This window comes from Sapajus apella, unplaced genomic scaffold (genome assembly GCF_009761245.1).
Source record: "Sapajus apella isolate SASKATOON/1434 unplaced genomic scaffold, GSC_monkey_1.0 scaffold163, whole genome shotgun sequence".
Taxonomy (NCBI): Eukaryota; Metazoa; Chordata; class Mammalia; order Primates; family Cebidae; genus Sapajus; species Sapajus apella.
Genome location: NW_022437103.1, coordinates 2169992 through 2194811, shown reverse-complemented (window position 1 = coordinate 2194811; position 24820 = coordinate 2169992). Strand labels below are relative to the sequence as shown.

The following is a 24820-nucleotide window of genomic DNA, read 5'->3' as shown; positions in this document are numbered from 1 at the left end:
AAGTGTGTGTGTGTGTGTGTGTGTGTGTGTGTGTGTGTGTGTATGTATGTATGTATGTAGGACCACACTCAGCTACTCCCACGGGCAGGTGTGGCCGCTCCTCTCTTCTTGTCTGCTGGCCCCTTTAACCTGGAAGTCACCTTGCTGGCCCATGGGATTCCTTGATACTTCTGCAATCCAGCTTCTCTGCTCCAGCAGGCTGTCTCTGCTCAGTTGAGCCCCCTTAGGGTTCCCTCACCGGGCTCTGGGCCTCCACTGGCTCCCTCTGCACAGCCTCCTTTCCAATCTTTCTTTCTAAAGTGAAATGTACCAATGATTACTCTTTGGCTGACCACATGGGAGACACACACACACACACACACACACACACACACACACACACTACTTTTTGCCTTGGCTCACCACCGTTCAATGCCTGGAAGCCTCACCTTCTCCCTTGGGAACCTCCATTCAGTCTTTACAACTGTCACCTCTTCCAGGAAGCCATTCCTGCTCTACTTCCCAGGCTGGGTCAGGGCCCAAGCATCTGAGCATACACAGCTCATTCATATCCCTCCCCACCCCAACATTTAAAAAATGACTTGGTTAGGTGTCTGCCTCTCCCACTGCGCTGGGAGTTCTAGGCAAGGGCTGTGGTCGGAGCCTCTCCGCCTCCCTCTAGCTGGAGCACCGCCTGGTGCGCAGCGGGAGTCCTGGGGCCCCGCGGAAGACAGAGCCCTGGGATGTTCCCAGGCTTGCTGGAGAAGCAGCTCTCGAACGAGGCTCTGCCAGGTCCCAGACCCCAGGAAGCTCAGCTGTCCCCTTGAAATCTTGGGGGTGCCACATGGAGCCCAAGTCCCTCTCAGGCACGAGCCCACAACAGCTTAACGCTCTCTTTGGTGGTGGCCGGCCGGAGGCAGCCCCGCTCCGCTGTGGCGGGGAGGAGCAGGCACTTCACCCTGGCTCGCGCATGAAAGCTCCGTGAAGTGTCGGAGTCTGAGCCCGCCCGCCGCTTGGAAGGCTCCTCACGTCCAGGCGCCGCGGTCACGGCTGCGCCGGTTTCCGGCCATGAATTGGGCTTCAGAGTCCGAGCCTCCTGCCCGACTCCGGGCTGAGCGCGCCGCCCGCGGGGCGGGGGATGGGCGCCCGCCGAGGTCCGCTTGGCAAGCCAGGGTTCGAGCCCGCGGCCCGGGCTCTGCTTCGAGATGCTGGCAGCGGCCGGTCCCCTCTCCCTCCCCAGGAGTCCCGGGGCCTGGCCCAGCGCCCCGCCCCGGTCTCTTTTCTTGCTCCCAGGTCCCACTTCACGAGGAACGGTCTGTTCCGGCTGGGGTCACAACCCGAGAAGCGCGGCTGCTGAGGTCGCCAGGGCACTTCGGGAGCCCCTCGAGGGCAGTCAGCGGCCGGCCCTACTCCATTCTCCCGCCCCTGGGGAACCGGAGGAGGCCCGGACCGCCACGGCTCGGCGCGCCGCAGCCCAGGCCGGTCCCTGCCGCTGTGCCGGCCTCCGAGAGTCCCCCGGGCCAGGAGCGTGGAGCACCCGGCGCCCCCTCCGAGCCGCGAGCAGGCGAGCGCCGCGCGACAAGGCTGAGGCTCCGCAGTCACGTGGTGGAGAGGAGGGCGGAGGGGAGGGAGGCGGGCAGGGAGGGGAGGGGGAGCGGAGCCTAGGGGGAGGGGGAGGGGAGGGGGCGTCCTCCGCAGTTCGCTCCTCGCCGGGGCTCAGACACACAGCCAGCCCAGAGCCGCCACGCCGGCCCGGCCGCCGCTGCCACCGCCTCAGCCTCCCCCAAAGCCGCTCTAGCCGCGGGAAGCGCTGCTGCCACCGCCGCGGGCCGCCCCCGCCGCGCCGGCCTGGGCTCGAGCTGCCAACACCGCCGCAGCCGCCACCGGAGCCGGAGCGGGAGCCCGACCGCGCTGGGCTGGGCTGGGCTGGGCTGGGGAGGGCGCCGGGCGCAGGGGCGGGCGCGCGGGGGAAGACGCACGGGCGGGCTCGGCTCTCCCGGGGAGCGGCCCGGGACCGCACCGGGACCAGCGCCTACCCGCTCCGCGCTGCCCTCGGCCTCGCCCCGGGCCCGGGCGGATGAGCCGCGCGCCCGGGGGACATGGAAGCGCTGACGCTGTGGCTTCTCCCCTGGATATGCCAGTGCGTGTCGGTGCGGGCCGACTCCATCATCCACATCGGTGAGCGCGGCGGGCGGCCGGGCCGAGGCTGGGCGGGGGCCCCAGCAGGGCAGGGGGTGCGTGGTGTCCAAACTTGGCGGTTCCCAGGGCCGAGGGGCTCGGCAGGCGGTGCTCCCCCGAAGGGCCGCGCCGCGCCGCCCCGCGGAGGAGCTGTGCACGGGCCGCGCCGCGCTCCCGCGGGCTGCTCGCTGCTCCCCGGGGCTCCGATCTGCGCGCGGGGCCCCGCGGCCTCTGCCGACACTTAGGGCCGAGGCTTCGGGAATACTGGGATGGACACACGTCGAGACCTGCGTCCTTAGCGGGGCCGTGGACGGGTCGGGAGGGCCCTTCCACGCAGCTCAGAGCAGCCGGGGGTAGGGGGAGGCACGGCGGGGGTCTAGCTAAGTTGGCAGGGCAAGATCAAAGAGGCCGGACCGGAACCGTGTGTGGATGTGTGTGGGTGCGTGTTGTCAGCGTGTGTTGCTGTGTGTGCCTGGAACGGTGTCGGTGTTACTGCGAGAGGGCGTTGGGGTGTGTGGGGCCATCTGAGCTTGTGTCGGTGTGTGCACGACTGTCTGTCAGCCTGTTAGAGTGGACACAGTGTCTGCCTGTTTCTCCGGTATGTGTCTGTGTAGTCCTCGGTGTATGTGTGGGTGTGTATCAGGTTGTGGCGACTGCAGCCCCATCCTGGACAGTCCCAGAGTTTTGCGTGGTCCAAGTCTTGGGGGCCCAGACTGTTTGGGTAGTGGGAGCCGAGGGAAGAAGCGTGGGCAGCGGGGGGGGGGGGGGGGGGGGGGGGGGGGGGGGGGCTGAGCGGGAAGAGATGGATAAAGAGAGAGAACCGGGAGAGAAGATGAGAGTGCAGAGGAGGAGGGGGCGCGCCGAGGGGGCGTGGGCACACTGAGGGGGAGTGGGTGGGAGTTGGGAGCAACACGGGAGGAATCTAGGGAAGTTGGCCCGAGTTCGGGGGTTGACCACGGTCTTTGGGGGAGCCCCTCCGCAGTCGTCTTTCCGGAAGTTGGGAAAGACCAGCGAGCGCAGGGAAACTGGGGGTTGGGAAGCGTCGAAGGCGAGGATGACGGGACAGGCAGGGAGGGGGTAGAGTGGGGTGGTAAGGACTAGACCTGGGCTCCGACAGCTACGATTTCCCCCCGCAGGGGCACCTGACCAAACCTGCTTCCAGCCTGGAGGGGTGCGGGTCTCGCGGCCAGCATTGCGGCTCCGAGTGTAGTGAGGAATCGGGGCCTCCCTCCTGCTCCCTGGCCCCCAGCTCCAGAGATCCACTGGGCCTAGCTCAGGGACCTTGCGGACCCTCCGGTTCTGGTGAGGTGGGGTGTGGGTGGCTGACTCCACAGCTGCCCAGGTTGCAGGACTAGGCTTCGGCAGATCTTGTCTGGAAGCGCAGGGTCAGGGAAAGCTGTGCTAGGCGCTCAAAACGCCAGTGGGAGAGCGCCCTGGAGGAGCTGTCCGCGGTTCTAGAAAGCCCTTCAAGAGCAGCTCCTTCTGGGACCCCCAGCCCTGCTAGATCTGAATGTGGTGGGGCCTAGGACACAGTCCCTTTCCCCCACTCCCTTTGACAGACGTACAGAAAATGGAAGCTGGGAGGGATGGAGAATAGGAGGCTGAGCTCAGGGCACCAGGCCGGGCAGCGTCACAGCCATCCAAGCTGCAGGTCATCCGAGGCCCCTGCCTAAAGAAGCCCCCTCTGTGCAGGAAAGCCAACTGTGGAACTGTTTCGCTCAGCTCCTCTCAGCAGGGGACGTGCATGGCAAAAAGGAGTTATCATTCTGTCCTGGGATTGAGGTGGGGGACACCGCCCTCTCGGGAAACTTCCTGGCTTCTGGGATAGGATTTATGGAACCATGTCAAGGCATTTGGGTGCTGCCTGGGGCCACCCCAACTTGGCTTAGTCCCATGTGTGGGTCATGGCTAGGACATGTGGTGCCTTGGTTGTGAGACAAATGTGTGACCTGGCGGCAGCATGTGGGATGTGCATGTGTAACGCATGTCAACTGTGTGCACGTGTGTGCTGAGGGCTGGTGGGGGGAGGGGAGAATATTCCTGTGCGAGTTGAGCTGGGAGAGCCTTAAACTACCCCGCCAAGCTGAAATTCCAGCCCAGACTTCCCTCCACCTAGCAATCAACGTTCTGCGAGTGCCTTGATCCTTGGGCCAAGGGAAGTGCCGGAGAGGGTTTAATGTCCAGATCCGGTCTTGATCCCTCCTCTCCTCCAGGTGCCATCTTCGAGGAGAACGCAGCCAAGGACGACAGGGTGTTCCAGTTGGCGGTCTCCGACCTGAGCCTCAACGATGACATCCTGCAGAGCGAGAAGATCACCTACTCCATCAAGGTCATCGAGGCCAACAACCCGTTCCAGGCTGTGCAGGAAGGTGAGTGGCCGCTGTGCCCAGGGCCCACTGGGCCACGGCCTGCGAGGCGTCACATCGGTGGGCACCGGCGGGGTTGCGACGAGCTGCCTGGGGAGCCTCCTCTGCTCCTGGGCAGCCGCGGTGCCACGCGCAGTGGCGCGCCTTACCCGGCCCACCAACGCAGCGGCGCCGGCATTGCTCTGCACCGAGAGCCTGCGAGTGCGGCGAGCTGGGCTTCTTACTGGTTGCGCGTCTTCTTTCCGGCTGTGTGGGCGCGGGTGTCCCCCCAGCGCTGGCCGCGCAGGGTCTGGGACGTCTTTGTTTCTTGGTGTTTGGGGGTGGGCGTGTCTGCGTGCCTGGTACCTGTGTCGGACGCACCTCCCTTGATCTCCTGATCTCGGTGGGCCCGTGTCTTCCTCGCCTCAAGGCGAGGATCGCCCAGCAGCTGAAGCCCGCCCTGTTTCCTTCTCCCGGGCATAACCTGGCAGGCGCCGCGTTTCACGCCCCGCGGCCCTTAGAGCCTCAGCACGGCGCTTCTCTGCTGCGCTCCTCCGCTCCTCCGCCAGGTTTGGAGGAGCCAGTTTCTCTCTCCTGCCTGCGCCGCGGGCGGAGGCGCTGCCGCCTGGGCCGGAGGTGGGCGCTGTTCGCCCAGGAAAGGATTGGAGCGGGGCCGGTTCGGCTGCGGGGAAATCCTAGCCTGCGCTCAGGTCGCCATGGTCCACAGCCGCTGCCTCCAGTTGGGCCCCGCGGCAGGCGCCACAGGTACGAGCTAGGGCAGTCACGACAGCAAGCCCCTCTGCTTTCCCTCCTCTCTCCTGGTCCCTCCCCTTCAACCTGACTTTCAACTCCGGAACCCGGTTCCTTCTCCTAGCTTCCAGCTTCCCAGTTAAGGCCCACGGCTCTGCCTCTGTCACTCACCCAGCTTTTGTCCCTTCTCTTTCCCTCTGCCTTGCTCCCCACAACCACGGGGACTCTGAGGCCAGCGCCCTTCAGTGCTGAGGATAGAAGGGCACAGTCACTGGCACAGGATGCAGGAATTCCTTGCTGCAGGAACTGGTAGGGCAGTGTAGAGAGGGCAGTGGGTGTAGTGGAAGGTGGGCTGGCTAAGAGCTCTTGGGTGCTGCTTTATCCTCAAGCCCGCGGGACCCGGAGTCCTCCTGCAGCTATGGTACACATGGGCTGCTGGTCTCCCCGGCGCCTGCAAGGACAGGATGCCTCCTTAATGGCTCTGGTTTGGGTGGTGGTGGCGGGGGTCAGAGCTGGTGCTGGGGAGGTCGTTGTGCTGGGAGGAGGAATTCTGGGAGTCTCCTATTCTTGGGTGTAGCAGAGGAAGGAAAGGGGCCAGCTCTAGGGGAAGGGACCACCTGGTTCTGGGGCCTGAAGGTCTAAGGATTTCTTGAGGTGGTATTATAAACTGGGAGTCCCAAGTGTTTTCTTTTTTGTGGGGGGCGGTGGGGGGAGTGAGGCTAACATTGCCTATTATGGAAGCTGCTGCTTCCAGCTTTGACAGATGTCCATTGTCAGATGTGTGTTGAGGTACAGGGAAGAGGAATTCCTGCCCTTCTTTGGTGTCTGGTCATGTTCCACCAGTAGTCTCTGTCTCCAGATGAACCTGCCTCTGGATTTCTTTTCTGTATGCCCTGATCACAGCTCCTTGCGGGTGCTTGGGCTGGGCTCCAGCCAGGGGAGGGCAGGGTCTTCTTAGTGGAAGGAGTCCTAACTGGAGTGGGGACCTGGGGTGAGAAGCTACAGTTTTCACAGTGCCTCCTGTTCCCTTGACACTGGCTCCACACACCCCATCTCTGTGGACATTCATGCTTTGTGCTTGGGAGCTGAAGCCACAGTTTGGAAGCACATATTTCCTAGACCCAGGAGCTCACAGTGTGGTGGGGACCCTGCCTGTGTTCCATGTCTGGTGACACACCTCTGTTGACTCCTCCTCTGCAGTGTTGAGTATCCCAAGCTCATTCACTTTGCCCCTGAATGATGCCCATCGGCTCCCATCAGCAGTTTCCCAGGGGCTAAACATGATGCGCTTGCACAAGGTTGCCACCTCATGCAGGTAACACACAAGGGTGAACTGGGCAGCTGGCCCTTGTGGCACCTGGAGTCCAGGCTCTGAAAAGGTCATCTCCATTAAAAGGAGCAGCTCTCACACAGCTTTAGCAGATTTTTCCATTGGGAGTGAAAATCTCAGTGTTGTAGATGTGCTGATTTATTTTATTTTATTTTATTTTATTTTTTGAGGCAGAGTCTTGCTCTGTCGCCAGGTGCCAGGCTGGAGTACAGTGGCACAATCTCGGCTCACTGCAACCTCCGCCTCCCGGGTTCAAGCAATTCTCCTGCCTTAGCCACCCGGGTAGCTGGTATTTTTTTTAAAAGGAGCCCCAAATCTGGACCTTAATGTAAAATTTAATTTAAAGCTATAGTCAACTAATAAAACAATGTAAACAAAAGAGTACATGCCAAGTAAAATGCAGCTATGGGTGATTCAACCTGCAAGCCCCCCAAAGCAACTTTGTCCTGAGGACAAAGGTTCTACCCAGAGACCTTTTCTGGGTCTCAGTTTCTCTGTTTGCATAGCGGGAAAAATGTCTCAGGCTCCAAGGATGGCAGGCTGACACAGTCTCTGCAGGGTGTGAGAGTGAGTGTTTCTGCACATCTGGGACTAGGGAGTTAGAGTCTGGTGGTTGACAGTTGTCTAGGGAGAGAGACCCTGGCCAGATATTGTTGCTGGGCTGCCTGCTGCCCAGGAAGTTTGTGCTGGTGAAAACTGGCGGACACTTTCACTTTGTGAGTCTCCTGGACAGAAATCCACTGTTATCCTGTGACCTTGCATAGGGCTTGGATGCCTACAAGGGATGGGAGGAGCCATCCCTGGAGGGCCTCTGAGAGGGGCAGAGCAGTGCTCAGCAGGCTCCTTCTCCCTTGCCTGGGGCTCTGCTGCAGGTGCTCAGCTCTCTGGGTGTCCTTCCTTGGCTCTACTCTGTGGGGTGCTTTTCCATCACGGGGCTTGATCCCTGCTTGGTAAATACCTTATCTCTCACTACTGGTCCTGGACTCATTGCAGCAGGACATGGGTGTTGATACAGGTTGAGTAGGAAGGAAAAAGATTTTTAGTGGGGGAGTGGCCAGGGATGGGGAGTAAAGGCAGATGGGGGCTCCATCTCCATCACTGACCGGTCACGCCCACAGTGACCTCTCAGTGGAGTGGCACTGCCCCTGTTTTGGTCTGCGAGGCAGTCCCATGCAGCGATAAGAGCTGGGTAGAGCCCAAAGAGTTTCAGTTCCCATCTACTTGTCTTCACTCGCCACGTGACCCTGGAGCCCTACTCTGAGCTTTTGTTTCCAGATCTGTTCAAAGGGAATAATCATAGGATTTGCCTCATGGGATTGTGAGGATTAAATGAGATGAGACATGTGTAAATCATCTGCATAAGGCCTGCGGTGGGTGTTCGGTAAACAGTAATTCACTTTCCATTCCTTGACCCAACTGTGAATCCATTTCAGCTTCTCTTGAGGCTGTTGATATTTTCAGCTACATCATTTTTTAAGCTAGTGAATTCCTTGAGAGGACCCAAACTGACCTTTTCATTTTTAGCTCTTACTTTTTTTCCTGATTGTAAAAGAAATGCATCGCTGCAATGAGCATGTATTAATATAAAAATGTAAAAAAGAAAAAGGGCAATGTATGCTTATTATATAAAATGTGGAAGGTACAGGAAAGCATCAAGGGGCAGAAAAAAATCACTGTGAATTGCACTACTGATATTTCCTTCTAGTCTTCCCCCCACCCCACTGTATTTAATAAATTTTGAGAGCTTCCATTCTGTTCAGTTTTATATCCTGTTTTTTTTTTCCATTTAACATGATTGTCCTTTTTTGAAACCACTGTGAACTATTTGTAAACATTACTTTTAGTAACTGCATACATTTCTCACTGTTCGAAACTTTTTTAAAAAAGGAAACCATTTATGCTGAGATATGCAGAATTAAATATTCCTGAAGAAAACAAGAAACTCAGCCTGGATATGTTGGTCCTAAGATTTATACCTACAATTTCTTCAGGCTGACTTTTAACAAGCTCCTTACAAGCACTGCCTTTTAGGACGTTTGGTCAATTTATGGAAAAGAATGGAACACACAATAAAATATCTATTTGATAAGGATTGAAAGTTAGCAAATAACACAGAAAGGACATTAAAATCTCTAAAATGTTACATCTTAGATTTAGCTGGCAAAGTCCATATTAACAAATAGTGTGAAAATTTGTCTTCTAGATACTAAAAGAGATCCTAATTTGTAAATGAAAAAAATTCAGATTGTTGTAAAGTGCCTGTTCAAGTAGGAGGTTTTATAAATGCATATAATTTATAGAGAATAACCGGCTAAGCACACGTCTTCTCATTTCCCAGCAGTGAGTAAAAGACGTGAGTTATTGGATATGCTGTAGGTATACCTGTCGCAGCATAGAAGGATAACATTTTAGGCAAGAGGCAGAAAAAGGAATGCATGCAAGTCAGGCAGTATTCCTTTTAGTTATCATCAGCACAAAAGGGTTCTAGGAAGACATAAAAATTACCAAGAATAGCTTGTGGCTCACAGAATGAAACAATGAAATAAAATAAAAATGAAACACAGAGAGCTTGTTGGTGCCCATCTGGAGGCCTTGCTTGCTTTATATCTGTTACCTCCTAGCTGGTCACCCTGCCCCTCACTAGCCATGCTGGCATCTAGACATTCTGCTAGAGGCTCTCCCTCCCTAGCTCTGATAGCTTCTGGCATCTTCCTTGGCTTCCATTCAGAATTATAGAGAATTATAGGTCCCATCAAGGCCACGCCCTTGCAGTCCTGCTGGCAGGCTCACCCAGACACCGTAGGGGGCTCTCTTAGTGTGATGCCTGTGTCTTCCTAAAGATGCCTGTAGGCCACTTATTCCCATCCTCTCTGCTGTGTTAGTTTTCTCGTGGTGCTGAAACAAATTTTACCCCAAATTTAGTTGGTTAGGTAACACACATTTATTCTCTTATGGTTCTGCAGGTCAGAAGCCTAACATGGGTCTTGCTGGCCTAAAGTCTGGGTCCTCCTGGAGGCTGCAGGAGAGAATTGTTTGCTGGCCTTCTCCAGCTTCTGAAGGCTGCTGGGTTCCTCAGCCCCGGCCCCGTCCTCCATCTTCAAGGCCAACAATGGTGGGTCAAGGCCTTCTTACATCCTCTCATGCTGACCTGGCTTCTGTCATCACGTCTCCTTCTCTGACTCTTCTGCCCCACTCTTCCACTTGCCTCCCTTTTGCAAGGACCCTTGTGGTTATATTGGGCCCACCTGGATAATCCCAGATAATCTCCCTATTTTAAGGATAGCTGGTCTGCAACCTGTGCCATGTAGCCTAACATAGCCACAGATCCGGGGATTAGGATGTAGACATCTTTGTGGGCCATTGTTCTGCTACCATGTTGGCATACCTGTCTGTACCCAATGTAGCCAATATGCACTGTCCACCTCCACTTTCCTTCTACCCTGATAATCTTTTGCATGCTTGACTGCACTCTTGCTTATTGGGGGGCATCCTCTTCTTTCCTGGCCGATAGCCACGGTTTAGAGAGAAGAACCCTGAGTTCCCCCTTCTGGGCCTGAGTTGTGTGCCGGGTGGCCTGGAGAGGGGATGAGATGGCCCCTTCTGTTTCTAGGTCTAGGACATGAGTACTTGACAATTTTCCTGCTGAGGCCATTTCTCCATGTTTCTCTTGGGGACCAGCTACGCTGTCCCTCAGCACTCACAGCCACTTCTTGTAATGGCAGACAGACTCTTTCCCAATTCTTGTAGCTGCCAGGTTGAAATCCTCTAGCTTTGTCCCCACAGCAGCTGTCCTCCCTCCTCACTGAGCCTTCTACTGCTGTCGCCTGAGCACTCAGAGCATCCCATCTGCACTGCCTCTTCCCAGATCACTTCTAACCGTTCCATCTCTGGATGTGATTCTTTTCACACTTGGTTACCAAGGGCCATGCCTGTGGGTCCCTACCTTTTGGTTTCGTTCTGTGTTTCCCATTGTATGAGTCAGGGGAGACTAAGTCATGTTGCAGTAACAAACAATCCAAAACTCCCAGCAGCTTGCACGACAACAGGATTTCCCACTCCTGGTGCATGTCCATTGCCGGTCTCACGGTCACTTTGCTTGGTTGTTGCCAGCTGCTGTGTCAGAGGGAAAGAAAGTGCTGGGGGGCTCAGCCTCCATGTGCCCACATCACTTCTGCTTATGACTTGTTGGCTGCAACTAACCGCATCCAGGAAGCACAGCCCTACTGTGTGCCTGGAGGCAGAGAGAACTGGAAACAACTGGTGAGCAGCAGAAACACCTACTTCCCATTCACGTTGAAACAGCCCTCTTATTTCCTTGGCGAGTCATCAAAACAATAGCAACAAAGAGCAAAAACAATTTTAGGTATTGGATGCTGGTTGGGCAGAATCCGTGGCTCCCATCGATTGCCTGTTGTGTACTCAGCGATTCATCCCTCCTCTAGACCTCTGGGCAGCCCTTCCGTGTGCTGGGAAGTCAGGAAGCCTGGGTCCCCAGCCCAGGCTGGGATTGTACCTATGCTTTTCTCCATGTCTGCCTATCTTGTGCTCTGTAAACTAGCACCTGGACAAACCCAGCTCCCAGGAGCGTTGAGCTAGTCATGAGGTGAAATTGGGTTCTTGGCCCAGCCACCGACAGGGCCAGCACCGTGACCTCCCCCTGTCCCCCTAGCTGGACTTTGGACTTTGGCAAGTCTGCATTTTCCATGGCTTCAACCCTGTGACCCTGTCCCTTGTATAGACTTCCACACCTTGCCCCTGCTGCCCCACAAAGCGGCAGCCCTCTCCCTAATGGCAGTGGGCTGGGGCAGAGACCACGCATCTCTCTGCCATAGCTGGCCTGTGACAGCCCCTTTCCCTGGGGTGCTGCCCTCTCTGACAGGCACTGAGCCCAGGAAGGCAGCTGGGTCTGTGTCCAACGTCTCAGCTAGGCTCTCTGAGCCCTTCTCCCTGCCCGTAAACAGCCAGTTTCCTGGCCGATGGCCACGGTTGAGAGAGAAGAACCCAGAGTTCCGCTTTCTTGGCCTGAGGTGTGGGTGGGATGGTCCAGAGGGGATGAGATGGTCCCTTCTGATTCTAGGTCCAAGCTGTGGGCAGTGTAGGTTCCCAATGGGTGAGGTGGGGGCTGTTAGCTGGGGGCCCAGGGTGGTCCTGAGCCCAGGTGTGGGACATGTGGCCCTGATGGTCCCATTTTTCCAATTCTCCTCCCTCACACTCATCCCTCTTCAAACCCTAGCTGAGGCAGCCGGGCTTTGTGGCTGCATCTCCACCTGGCCCACCCTGGTTCCCCGATGTGCTCAGCCTGGCCCTTCCCCATGCCTCCACCTGAGCATCCATGGGGTGTCCAGGAGCTCGGGGGGCAGAAGTGTGGTGGCTGTCCCTCACACAGACTGGGGCTCCCATGCCTCCTCTGCTCTCTGACTCTGTGTGGGCAACCTCGGTTTCCCTGACTGTAAAATGGAACAGAGGACAGCTGAGAGGGTCAGCTGAGGAAATGCACTAGAATAGCCCAGCCCAGGGCGAGCACAGGGAAGAGGCTGGGTGAAGAAGCGGAGGTGGCTGCGACCTTACTAGCCTGAGTGGTCTGTGGTGGAGACTTGTCCTCCTCTCACTTCCTGCCCTGGGCTGGACAGTGTGGACAGGTTCCCACAGCCCTGTCCCCTCTTAGGGTAGTGAAGGTATGTGGCTTGGAGTTGAGCTCCAGCCATTCTGGGTGTCTCAGGAGAGCAGGGAATGAGGTTAGTCTTGACGACATGGCTCATATGAAGGCTGCTTGGAGCTGTCTGTGCGGGCTGGGACTCTGGAAACCTGTGGACTGTCACTGTACAGTATTTCCATCTTGCTGAAGCCTTGCCTGCTCTGAGTGCATGGAGTGGCCAGAATCCTGCCGGCCTGCCCTTGCCTCCCCAGGACCAGGCCATAGGGCAGGCCTACCTTGCTCTATTTGATGGAAAGGGGTCAGGCAGGATTGGGTTCGGTTTCCAACGCTGACTTATCAGCTGTGTGGTCTTGAACAGATCACTTTCCCTCTCAGAGCCTCAGTCTCAACATCTGTGAAATGGGGCTGTCTTGGGGTTGTGGTGATGGATCTAGAGAGGGTGTATGCTCTCTATGGTGATGTATGGTGATGGATCTAGGAGGGAGGCTGTGGTGAGCAACAGTCCACCACGGTGCCCGAGAGAGGCATGCTTAATGCCTTGGGGCTCATTCTCATTTGCGAGCATGGGTGCCGGCACACAGTATGTTGGCGGGCGTTCGTTCTTGTTGTGTCCCGGCCACCATGTTTTCCATCCTCTTGGGACCCTGCCAAGATACATGATACCTCTTGCTCTCTGGATCCTGTCTGGATACTAGCAACCCTCAGGTCAGCACTGAGACATGGGCCTTGCTGCCTGGAGCTCTGGGCCCAGCCCACTCATGGTGTGGCTCTGCTGTGGCCTGTGCCCCTATAAACGTGGTCCTGGCCTGGCCTGGAAGGCATGCTTTGCGCCCTGCTCTCTGTCCCCCACGGCGCTCCTCCTGCTTAGTGCAAGGTGGAGACTTGAGGTCCTTTTGTGGCTCCGCTCCTGGCCTGGGGTCATGGGCTTTCTTCTGCCTTGTCATCTGAGTGTCCAGAGGCGTGGCAAGGAAGGGAGGGGCCCCACTCTGGCCTCTGGTCTGGGCTCTGGGCTCAGAGCTCTGAGACCTGACCTGAGCTCTGGGCTGGGATTCTCCCAACAATGCCCCATCTCCAGTGGCGTGTCAGATGCTGAGGTGGACTTGATTCGGCTGGGCTCTAGGGCTCATACCACCTGTCCTGCCATGGCTGCAGCATCCAACACTGCTCCTCCTCTGTCTCATGAGGATCCCAGGGTACTTGCCCTCACTCACCTCTCCCACAGGGCTCTGGTAACTCTAACAACCCCATGGACCACTCCCAAGTCCTGCAGGTTGCCAGCCTGGGCCTGGAGAGGTGAGGGTGGGTCTCTCCTTATCATGGAACCCCAACTGGAGCTGGCCCAAGGCTTGCTGCTGGGGCCTGGCTCTGCACAGGGACCTGAGCCTCAGCTTGGGGCATCTCCTGTGCGCCTGAAAAAGGCTTTGGAGGGCTGAGCCATTACACTGCTGGAACAGGTTCCTCCTGTTCTAGGAGGAACATGGCCATAGGTGTCCTGGGCAGTCCAGCAGTGTGATGGCTCAGCCCTCCAAAGGGCTTCTGGGGGGTCTGGTGTGAACAGTGCTGAGGAGGTGGGACTGTCCAGGAGGGATGGATCAGGTTGTTGGGCACTCTGTTGAATATGGAGAGAGCTCCCATGCCCTGCGTGTGCCTCTGTGTCTGTGTGTGTGAGTGTGAGAGTGAGTGTGTGCGCATGCACGTGTATGGACACACATGCATGCACACATGAGGAGACTGCTGAGCCACCCATGCTGCCTGGGCATGTTTAGCAGAAAGCCAGGACTTCCAGCTGCTGCTTGGAGCTCCACTAGCACCCTCATGCTCCTCCTGGCCTCACCTGCTGTCCCAATTGGGAGGTGGCGTCCGCAGGGTGCATCCCAGCACCCACAGGAGACTGGCCCGGCCATGTGGTCCCCCTGCCTTGTGTTTCCTTTGACTTGTTGGTGATGTCTCCTGGAGGTTGTGGGCTGTGAGGAGGGAGGGACCTGGTCGCTTTTGTTCCCTGTGGTATCCTCAGCTCTAAGGGCAGTTTGTGGTACACACTCAATAAATACATTTTCTTCTCCCTCCTGGGGCACATTCCTGCCCCCAGATGAATAGGCCTGACCCCGGGGCCCTCAGAGATCATCCAATGGGATGATCATTGCAGTGGTGGCCACTTAACTTGGCCAAGGTCAGGAGGAGGCCGTGGACAGCACCGTGGGCATTTCTTCATTGTCAGTGTCTCTTGTGGCATCTCAGCATCATCCTAGTGGGATGAGAGGAAGCCAGCCTGCCTGCCCACTCCAGGGAGTGGCCCTTTTGGGGTCTCAGCTGTGCAGGTCAGCAGATGTCACAGAGTTCTTGTGTCCAGAGCTGAAGGGGCCATGCAAAGCCAAGGCCAGGCTGAGGGAAGGTCTAGAAGTATTATGGACTGAATGTTTGTTTTTCCCGATTTTATGTCAAAGCCCTAACTCTAAATGTGATGGCATTGCAGGCAGGGCCTTGGGAGGTAATTAGGTTTAGATGGGGCCATGAGGGTGGGATGCTCATGATGGGATTAGTGGCCTTATAAGAAGAGACACCAGAGAGCTTGCTATGTCTCTCTCTGCTGTGTGAGGATACGGCAAAATGACAGCTGTCTGCAAGCCAGGAAGAGAGTCCTCACCAGGAAACAACCATGCTGGCACCCTGATCTTGGACTTTCAGCCTCTAGAACTGTCTCTTGAGAAAATACATTTGCCTGCTGTTTAATCTGCCTGGTCTGTAGTCTGTTGTTTTAGCAGCCAGAGCAGACCGAGACAGGAGAGGAAGGGCTGCGAGCAAGCCCCGGCCTGGGCTAGACCTGGCCGGGCACCGACTGCCTGAGGGAGCGTGGGCCAGCCCTGCCCTAGCAGGATGCAGGGCCCAAACTTCTCAAATCCAGCCTTGGACCAGATGAGCTGAAGATCCGTGTACCTCCGAGGATGGATGACTCTCATCTCGGACCAGTCTTTATGCTGAGCCAAGACTGTCTCCTCCCCACAGCCCTATAAGTGCTTCAAGGCAGTTACCATGCCCCGGCAAAGACTTTTCAAGCAGTACATCCTGGAGTCTGATTCTCACCTGATTCTCATTTGGATACATTCCCTTTTGTCACCGCCCCTCTTAACATACAGGGTCCCTGGTATACCTAAACAAGGGACGTAACTTGGAGAGCCTCAGCGTTCCTGTCTGTACACTGGGGATACTGGTACCGCCTTTATGAGTTGTCTTCAGGAACAAATGAAGTACAGTAATGACTACAGAGGACTTAGCACGTGCCTGGCACCATGGAGGTGCTCAGTAAAGAGGAGCTACAGTTATTGTCTTCCTGATGTCACCTGGCCAGTGCAGACGGGTGGGGATGGTCACTGCTTGTTCTGGATGCTCTGGTGATGTTGATGAAGCCCAAGAGGACACTGGCTTCCCACTTCACTGCCTGCTGTGGCTCTGGGTAAGCCTCTGATCTTCAGGCTCTGGGATCTTCTCCCAAGAAAAGGGAGTGCATCAGACACCACTGCCAATGCTTATGCAGCTGGCTATTTGACTTCAAATGCGGACTGTACACTGACTCCTTTAGTTCAGTGTGCTCAGACCTCTGTGAATCTCACGCCTACCTTCTTTTTTTGTTGTTGTGTTTGGGATCTGGGGTACATGTGCACGTCCTGCATCCTGCAGGATTCTTGCACAGGTACATACATGCCATGGGTTTGCTGTCTCCATCCCCCCGCCCCTGTGTTGCCTACCTCAGGCATTTCTCCTGATGTTATCCCTCCCCCTCCGCCCTGTCCCCCCCTCACCGTGCTGTGCCCCTGCTCCACCCCTCCACCTAGCCCTGTGAGTGTTGTTCCCTTCTCTTTGCCCAAGTGTTCTCACTGTTCATCTCATGCCTACCTTCTAGAGGGCTGGATGTCTTTCCCAGCCCCAGCCATTTTGCAGGGGGGCCTGTGCTGCCTTCACCAAACTCAGAAATGTCCAGCAGGCTGGACCCAGGCCTGATCCCTTAGCCCACCTCCCCGGCCTGCTCTGTGGCTTGACCCTGTGCCATAGACCAGCTCCTATGGGTGCTACAAGAAACGCAGAAATCCTATTAGCCAGTGCGTGTCTGTACCTGATTCAGTCCTGCACAGTTTTTCTATCCAGGTACACCGTCTCATGCATGTTTCATGGAGCCATAGGATGCTGGAGTTGTTTGGGGTCCTGGGGCCATTTCAGCTGACCCTCCTTTCATTATAGAAGCCTCGTGGACAGTCACCTGGGTGGCGCTTGCAGCTGGCCCAGGAATCTCACTGGGGAAAGGAATGCAGTGAGCCTGGCAGTGTCTGCGGTACTGCAGGCTCTGGGTGATTGCCTGTTCAAAAGCAGAGGCATCTGCATGCTCTCACTTATGTGGGAGCTAAACACATTGAGCTCCTAGAAGTAGAGACTTACTACTAAGTACAGGTTACTCGAGCCTGGGCAGGGCACTGGGAGGGAGGATAGGGAGAAGATGGTTAAGGGATACTGGCTAGGAGGCATAAGTTCTAGTGGTCTAGAGCTCTGCAGGGTGACTATAATTAACAATAATTTATTGTGTATTTTCAAACAGCCAGAAGAGAGAATTTTGGATGTTCTCAACACAAGGAAATGATGAATGTTTGAGGTGATGGATATGCTAATTACCTGATGTGATCATTACACATTATACACATGTATTGAAATATTACTTTATACCCCATAAATATGTACAATTACTATATGTCACTTTGAAAAAAGGCAGAGGTGTCTACCAATACATTACAGACTGTGCCTGGGGCTGTCTGTGCATCATCTCAGGACAACCCTGGGCAGTGCAGGGAATGACACAGAAAGCAAAGTGAAGCAGGGATTGCTTAGGGAGTGTGAAAGACTGGCAGCCAGGCTGGTGCTTTCCTTGTACCTGCCAGGCCTCCCACTATACACCTGGCGTCTGTCTGGTTCTCTCCACCTCCACTGCCATCTCCCCAGCCCCAGCCTGGACCCTTGAAGTCACTTCCTTATGGCCCCCTACCCCCACCCTCCCCTCCAGGCCACTGTCCATATAGCAGATTGAGTTATCTGTAAAATCAATGTAATGACCTCTCTCTTCTGCTGAAACCCTTCAATGGCTCCCCAGTGCACTAAGAATAAAATCAAGACGCCTTGCCAGGGCCTGCAAGTCCCCAAGGACCCCGACCAAAGCTCATCTTACCTGTGTCTCAGCTGCCACTTCTCTTGACCCCACTGCTCTGGTCACATTGGCCTTTCCCCCACCTCTCCAAATAGCCAAGCATGCATCTACCCCCGGGCCTTTGTACATGCTGTTCTACTATCTGGAAGGCTCTTTGCATGCTGGGCTCCTTCTCAGCCTTTGGCTGTGCCTGTCATCTTACCTCCTCAGAGAAGCTCCCCCTGGCTCCAAGTATGGCCCCTATTACTCTACCAAGGTGTTCTTTTCCTTCTTTGCAGGCTTCCTCATTGGCAATTATGTTATTAACTTATTTATGAGGGCCATCAGGTTTGTGAGGACAGAGAAGTGTCTGTCTTGTTTACTGCCAAGTCCCCAGAGCCAAGCCTGGTACGTGGCTGGTTGGAGGTGTTCAGTAAAAGTCCTTGGATGGGCGACATGATGGAGGGACTCATGGGACCTCTGCTCTCCGCCACCCCTGCATGCTGCTGCTGCTTGTCCTGTGTTCTTTCTCAGGACCTCTTGGGGTCACACAGCTGTGTGTACAGCAGCCCTGTTGTGCCACCTGTGGGCCCGCCTGTGCTAGCCCTTCCCTCCTGGTCAGCTTCTGCACTGAAGATCTTCCTGGCAAGAAAAGATGGGAGCTGATGGCACTGCCTCTCCCTGGAAGTGGCTGTTTATATGGGGGCTTCCAAGGCCACATGCAAAGGGGAGAACCATGATGGAGATGTTTCCAACACTCACTGGCTGGAGTGGGAAAGTTCTGGAGGCCCCATGCCTCTGTATGCCTGAGGTATGCCTTTGTGGGCGGGAGAGGGTGGTGGGGGGTGAGTGGAGAAGCTGTGCAGAAGAAATAGAACCTCAGCCTGAGCTCCAGGTGCTGGCAGTGTGAGCTTGTGCACCAGAACCTGGGTTTCTCTTCTCTTCTTCCACTTGGGAATTTTCTGGTGGGCTTGAGAGCCCCTCTTCCCCCAGGAGCCTCTGTGTGTGAAATGGGGCTGACATGGGTCCTGGCCACTGCTCTTTCTGGCCAGGGCATGGGGAAGGGTCCCTTGCTGGGGAGGGGAGGAGCTATTGCACGTCTGGGGCAGCTTGGCAGGGAGGTACTGCCCACTGGCTGCCACCAGTGCCTCCCTCTGCACTCCAGGAGCTGCTGATCCTTGCCTGTCTGTGAGGAAGGAGGAGCTGGACCCCTGCTGGTGAGCAGGGTCTAGAAGGGCTCTGAAGCTCTGTGGTTGTTCATGCTCAAGCTTTCTCAGGGGAAGCCTGCATGAGTACAGCCAGGATGGGGTCCCACCGCTTTAGGCTACCTAGCTCTTGCCGAGAAAATTAATGTTGTTAAAGGCAGGACTGCGAGGTCTGTGATGAGTCTCAGCATGTGCTGATCAGCACTGGTGAGTGCTCCAGGAGCTCCTGGATGTGCAGCCAGCAGGCGCATGCATGAGGCTCTGCCTTGGCCTTGCCCTGGGACACCGTTGTGTGGACATGCTACATGCATGGATGTGTTGGCCTTGCCCATGGACACGATTGTGTGGACACGGATGTGTCGGGGCTCTTGCTTGCCAGCCCAGGCACATGGCAGATGGGCCCTTACCCATCCTTGCCCCTCAGAACTCCCCAGGGCATCTTTCTGATACCAGGTCCCTGTGGTTCCTGGCTTGCAAAGTCACACCTTTGCTCAGTATCCGAGTCCTCATGGCCTGGCCTCTGGCCTGGCATTCAGTCTGCTCTCTCCTGGTTGCCTCCGCCTGTGTGCCCTGTGCCTCAGAGCCCCATCTCTTCCCAGTCTCAGCTCTGTATGCTCTTCAGGAGGCCTTTCCTGGCTGCTCTGCCTCCTCTGCCTGGGCCGGGGCCACCTCGTTGCTGTCATGCCATTCTATGTGTCTTAGTTGATGTCTGGCTTCCACATGCGTGTTTGAGGTCTGTGAGTGCCAGCACCATGAACTCCTCATTTTAGCACTCCTGGGCCTGAACAGGCGTAGGCACATGCATGGCTGGAATGAGGGTTTGTTGAATGGCTGCCTGACTGGACCTCTGGCAAGTACACATGAGGACCTGCACACACACACTGCATGCACATTTGTGTGTCCCAGAGAGCTCACAGCGCATACCTGCAGTTGGACTGAGACCCCAGTGACAGGTGGTCCAGGGGTCATCTTCCCAGAGAGCCCCTCCCTGTGGGAGCCTGTCCGGATGTGCTGGGTGGTCCCTGCTGGGACAGTGGGGAAGGTGTCCAAGGCTCGCGCCCTGTGGCATGTGGGGGTTTCGGCCTCTCATGGCCTGTGTGGAAGTTGTAGCCCATGTGTGTGTTTGTCAGAATGCTAAAGCAGACCATCTGAGACTATCGCCTCCAGGAAAACCGGCTGTGGGTCTAACATCACCCTCCATGTTAGTCATATGAGTCATGCCGGTGTCAGAAACCCTCATACGGGCCTAAGCAAAACAGGAATCATTATTAGGCCGTGTAATGGAAAAGTCCAGAGGCTGCATAGCTTCAGGCATGGCTGGATCCAAGGCCCAAATGATATTCACAGGACTCCGCCTCTGTCTGTGCAGCCCTTGTCCCTGTTCTCTGCTGGGTGGCTTCCTTTCCGCATAGCCCCTCGCTGTTGCAGGCTGATGTCTAATGAGCCCAGCCCCCTGGCCACTTACCCCAGGAAGAGGGGGATTATTTAACAAGAGTCTCACAGGGATCCCAGGAATGCCGCTCACTGGCCTGGTATGGGGCTGGATCACTTCCTCCCTGAATCAATCCTGGTGCTCAAGGAGCAGAACACCCTGATTGTCAGGCTGGTGGGGGCTGGGCCTGATTGAGAGTGAAAGAGCCACAGTAGATGTGGGCTGGGTCACCTGAGAAGAGAAAGGATGCTGAGATGCAGCAGCATCCAGCCGAGGGCTTCTCTGCCACGGGCACTTGGAATGTGGCCTGTCACGTTAAGTGGGAAATGGACTTAAGTGGGAGCCTCAGGGCAACACCTGGTGACAGTTGTTCCAGTGAGCTCCAGGAGACTCACACAGTGCTGGCTGGAAACCTCTTTTGGGGGCAGGGGAGTAAGGAGGGGAAGGGCCAGGCTTTGAGCTCTGTGTTGTGTCCATGGGTGTATGGGGCTGGGCAGGGCAGGAGGGTGGGGCTGGGCAGTTAGGGCAGGCTTTCTGGGGTAAGGGACACATGCCAGGCTGCAGGATGACACCTGTGCTCGGTGTTCATGCCTTGGACAGGGCCTGGGCCTCACACTTTGCCCTCACTATGTAGCTGCCATGCGTGCTCTTTTCCTGGTTTCAGTCTTCCCCAGCTGGCAGGCCCTTCCTAACCCCATGCATATATTGTGGGTGGGAATCTCTGCTTTCTTCCTCCCAATGTGCACATTGTTGGGGAACCCTGAGAGCTCTCTCCAGGTTCCAAGGGACAAGGAGGAGTCCTGGGCTGGCAGCCTTGCCCCATCCTCCTGGCCAGCCTCAGTTTATCCTTCTGTCTAGTGGAGCCAATGGCTGGGGCTGCCATGGACTTCAGGAAGCTGGACTGCTGCCGGAAGGTGGCTGGCTTATCAGCAAGGGCCTGACTCCTGCCTCCTGGGCAGCACCTGCCCCATTCTGAATGATTAATTGAATAGAAATCCTCGCACGGCGAGGCAGAGCTCGGGGCCTGCCTAATCTCATTAAGAAGTCCCCTGACAGTCTCATTAGGCGGCTGGCTGCTCAGAAAGGTTTATCTCTGCTCAGGATGGTCAGGCCCTGGGGGCTGGACCCAGGGCCAGGCCCCACCCATTTGCCTTCCAAACACAGGCCTGGGCAGGGACGAGGCTATGGCGCTCTGCTGGCCAGCACTAGTCCCTACTTAATCGGTTATGGTTTGCTGAACTTAATTACTTTAAAATTATTAACTTCAGCTGGAGAAAGCAGGTGGTGGTGGTCCGAGAAGAAATGTGAGCCTTCTTATGGGTGTGAGGTGGGCTGGGGCTGAGAGGGTGTTTTCCAGCTGGCAGATCCCATGTGTTGGAGTTGCTCTGGCAGGCCACATCCAGCAGCTGGCCTGGACACTCTGCATGCTGTGGCCACTAGCTGGGTGTGGCAGGGACAGACGAGTGTCCTAAGAGGGTGATGCATGCTACAAGAGAATGAAGCCTGCCCAGGGGTGTGAGAGCACAGAAGGTGCCTAACCTAGCCTGGGCTTGGGGGCAGCCAGGGTAGGCTTCCTGGAAAAAGTGACTTCTGAGCTGAGTCTTAAGTGTGGAACAGGGGTTGGTCAGGTGAAGAAAGGGAGGCAGGCATTCTAGGCAGCGGCATAGGTGGAGTGAGCGCTCAGAGGTGAGCTGTCCAGGGTCCCTGGGCATAGGTTGAAGAGGTTGCTGATAGCCTGGCAAGGTTTGCAGGGGCCTGAGGGCTTCCCTCTGGTGTAGGCAGAAGTGGCCTAGAACTGAGCCCCTGAGCATCAAAGGATCTAGGATGTGGATCATGTAGGATACATCGTTGGGCCTCAGAGCCATGTACCTTCATCTAGGCCCTTAAGCTGTGAAGAGAGAGGCCTGTGGGGATGCAGAATTGCACAGGTCCATCAGCTCCCCTAACCCCTGCCTCTGCAGGCATCTGTGCGCTGGACTAGGGCTGTTCCCTGAAGACCAGGTGCAGAGCATACCATTCCTGCAGGTTTCAGGATTTCTACATGCCGAGGCTCATCCCTAAGCCTGGCTTCTGCCTCCCATGGCCACAGCTGCCTGGTCCCCCATGGAGCAGGCTGCCAGGCTGGCTGGCTTCTCCCTGGTTGGGGAGCAGGGCTCAGAGCTCCAAATTTCCCAAGGCCTGCTGATAGGTCTAGTAGTCCCAGGCATCTCTCTTCTCCATCCTATGGGCCCCTGCTCCTGTCCACCCAAGCTGCGCCACTCTGAGTGATTTATCTTTTTTGAGACAGCGTTTCACTCTTGTAGCCCAGGGTGGAGTGCAGTGGTGTGATCTCAGCTCACCACAACCTCCGCCTCCTGGGCCCAAGCGATTCTCATGCCTCAGCCTCCTGAGTAGCTGGGATTACAAGCACACGCCACCACACCCAGCTAATTGTGTGTGTGTGTGTGTGTGTGTGTGTGTTTAGTAGGGACAGGGTTTCTCCATATTGGTCAGGCTGTCTCAAACTCCTGACCTTGGGTGATGCGCCCACCTCGGCCTCCCAAAGTGCTAGGATTACAGGCATGAGCCATGACGCCTGGCCCTAGTGACATTATTACATACAGTGTTGAAATGGTGCTGGCTTATGACAAGGGTACCTGTGTTTCATAAGATACAGTAGCCTGAGGCCCCTCCATGTAGACATGAAGATGAAGATATCTCATGTCAGAGATCTTCTGAGATGAAGGCTCATGCGCCAGCAGTGGACTTTGGAACATGTGCCAAGGGAACAGGAAGTGTGACTCAGGGCAGGAGGGAAGGGCATTCTGACTGGTCACTCCCATGGGCCACTGGGGCTCATTCCTGCTGGGTTCCTCAGGGAGCCACACAGAATGCCTCTGTGTCCATCTGGGCAGGGAAAGTGGGAGCATTTATCCACCAGCCCACTCCCCACTGGTCAGAGGGTCCTGGTGCAGCTCCCTCCCCAGTGATTCCAGGTTTGTGCAGCAGCTTGGCTGGGCAGTTCCTGCCTTGTGCCAGCAGAGAGGCCCCGACTGAGGGGAGGTGAGGGCTGCCCGGAATACCTGTATGCGGCCAGTCACCACAGCTACTGGTGGAGACGTGACTCAGAGGATGTGACGTGGGCCACAGAGTTGTCTAGAGACACAAATTCTGCCAGACTTCTTAGCATGAACTAATGGTGGGATTGAGGTGTCAAGACAGGGCTTTCCTGGTGTGTGGAAATCATATCTTACAAGTGTATTTTGGCCCCAAAAGAGGCTGGTGTAGGAGGGGCTATGCCCCATTTCTCCCCAGCACCTGGTGGCATTGCTAGACCACTAGGGCCTCAGAGGCAGCACCTGGCTCCTGCTGGTTCCTGCTCCTCCCTTAGCTTCTGGTCCAGCGTGAGGCACATGTTGGCCAGTCTTGCCTGAAGGAAGGCCTGTGGGGTAGGTGGAAGTCACTGAATCATCTTTGACACTGGACAGTGTTGTGGCTGGGCCGAATCCCTCTTCTGCCGCTTATTGGCTGTGTGAGTCAGTGTGTATTCCTCTACATGTATGAGCCTCAGTTTCCTCATCTGTAGAATGGGGATACTCCCGTTCACCTTGAAGAATTGTTCTGAAAGTCTGAAGACATGGTATGCATACTGTAGGTGGCCATTTGTTCTCTGTCCACATGTCTCTTGAGGGTTGACTCAGTGCCAGCCACTGTGGGCACAGCAGACCCAGGCCCCAGGAATTCAGACAAGTGTCAATGCCCAGGCTCCACCCCAGAGAGCATGATTTCACAAGCTGGAAAGGATCCAGGCACTGGTATTCTCTAAGAGCTTCCTAGGTGGTACCAAGGGGCAGCCAGGGCCGCCAATGAATGATGGCCCTTCATGATGCAGAGATGGAATGCTAAGGGTTGAGTGTAGCCACGTGGTTTCCCGCCCCAGCTCCCAGCAGGTGCTTGGCTAGTGGGCGTGCTTTCACTGTCGATTTCCTTCATCACAGCTCTGCACATGCTCCCCCAGTTCAGACTGAAATACACACTTGGGCTGCACAAGGCAGGGTCCCTGGCTGGGCCATGACTGTTATTCCATCCATCTGCCTGCATGACCCCCATTCTCCCTCATCAGACACAGGGTGCCATGGTTTACTAGAGAGGCGTGGTGAGCTAAGCCTCATTAACTTTGAGGCTGGGGTCTCCAGAAAGGATACCCCCTCGCACTGGCTGACCACTTCTGTTCCAAGATGCTGTGTACACCCAGCAGAGCTCTGAGCCAACAATGGCTTATGTTCTCTGCAAGGAATATTTCATCTCATTTTATCAGTAACATGGAGCAGTGGAGCGATGGTATGTGCATGTTCTAATTCATAATTTTATAGTAATTTTAGAAAACTCAAGATCCTGGTTTTCTTTCCATTAGTGAGATGGTGGCAGGCAGTAAAGCCCACTGTCTTTTTATAATCGGATTTAAATTGTTTTAATTATACAGCCCATATTCTCCCAGTAACATACCATCTCTGTGAGTTAATGGGCTTTGAAATATTCTTTTGTTCCATACACTGTAGATACAGATTTTTTTGTTAAATGATTTATTTTTGTATATAGAAACCCAGAAAATTAGCTGTGAGGTAGCTGAAGATGAGCACTGGGAGGTTCTGTTCTGTTAGAAGAAGGCGAACAAACCTCTGCAGAAAACCCAACCCTAATTCCCGAATGGAATTCCGAACATCTGTCTCCAAAACAAGGTTTTAAGAGCACAAGTGATGGGGAGTGCTATCAGCAGAGAAAACATTCGAGTGGCTGAAAGG

At 55.7% G+C, this 24820-nt stretch overlaps 1 protein-coding gene across 3 annotated transcripts in view; it reads left to right on the top strand.

Moving 5' to 3' along the window:
- Nucleotides 1-1680: 1680 nt before the first annotated feature.
- Nucleotides 1681-24820, top strand: part of GRID1 (glutamate ionotropic receptor delta type subunit 1) — a 771066-nt gene continuing 747926 nt past the window's right edge. The window contains exons 1-2 of one of the 3 annotated variants that reach the window (XM_032266950.1): nt 1681-2157; nt 4371-4526. In XM_032266950.1, coding sequence (XP_032122841.1) covers nt 2079-2157; nt 4371-4526 — 235 coding nt within the window. In that variant the 5' untranslated portion in view covers nt 1681-2078. The remainder of the gene's footprint in view (nt 2158-4370; nt 4527-24820) is intronic. The other 2 variants (XM_032266952.1, XM_032266951.1) reach the window with 2 other exon arrangements.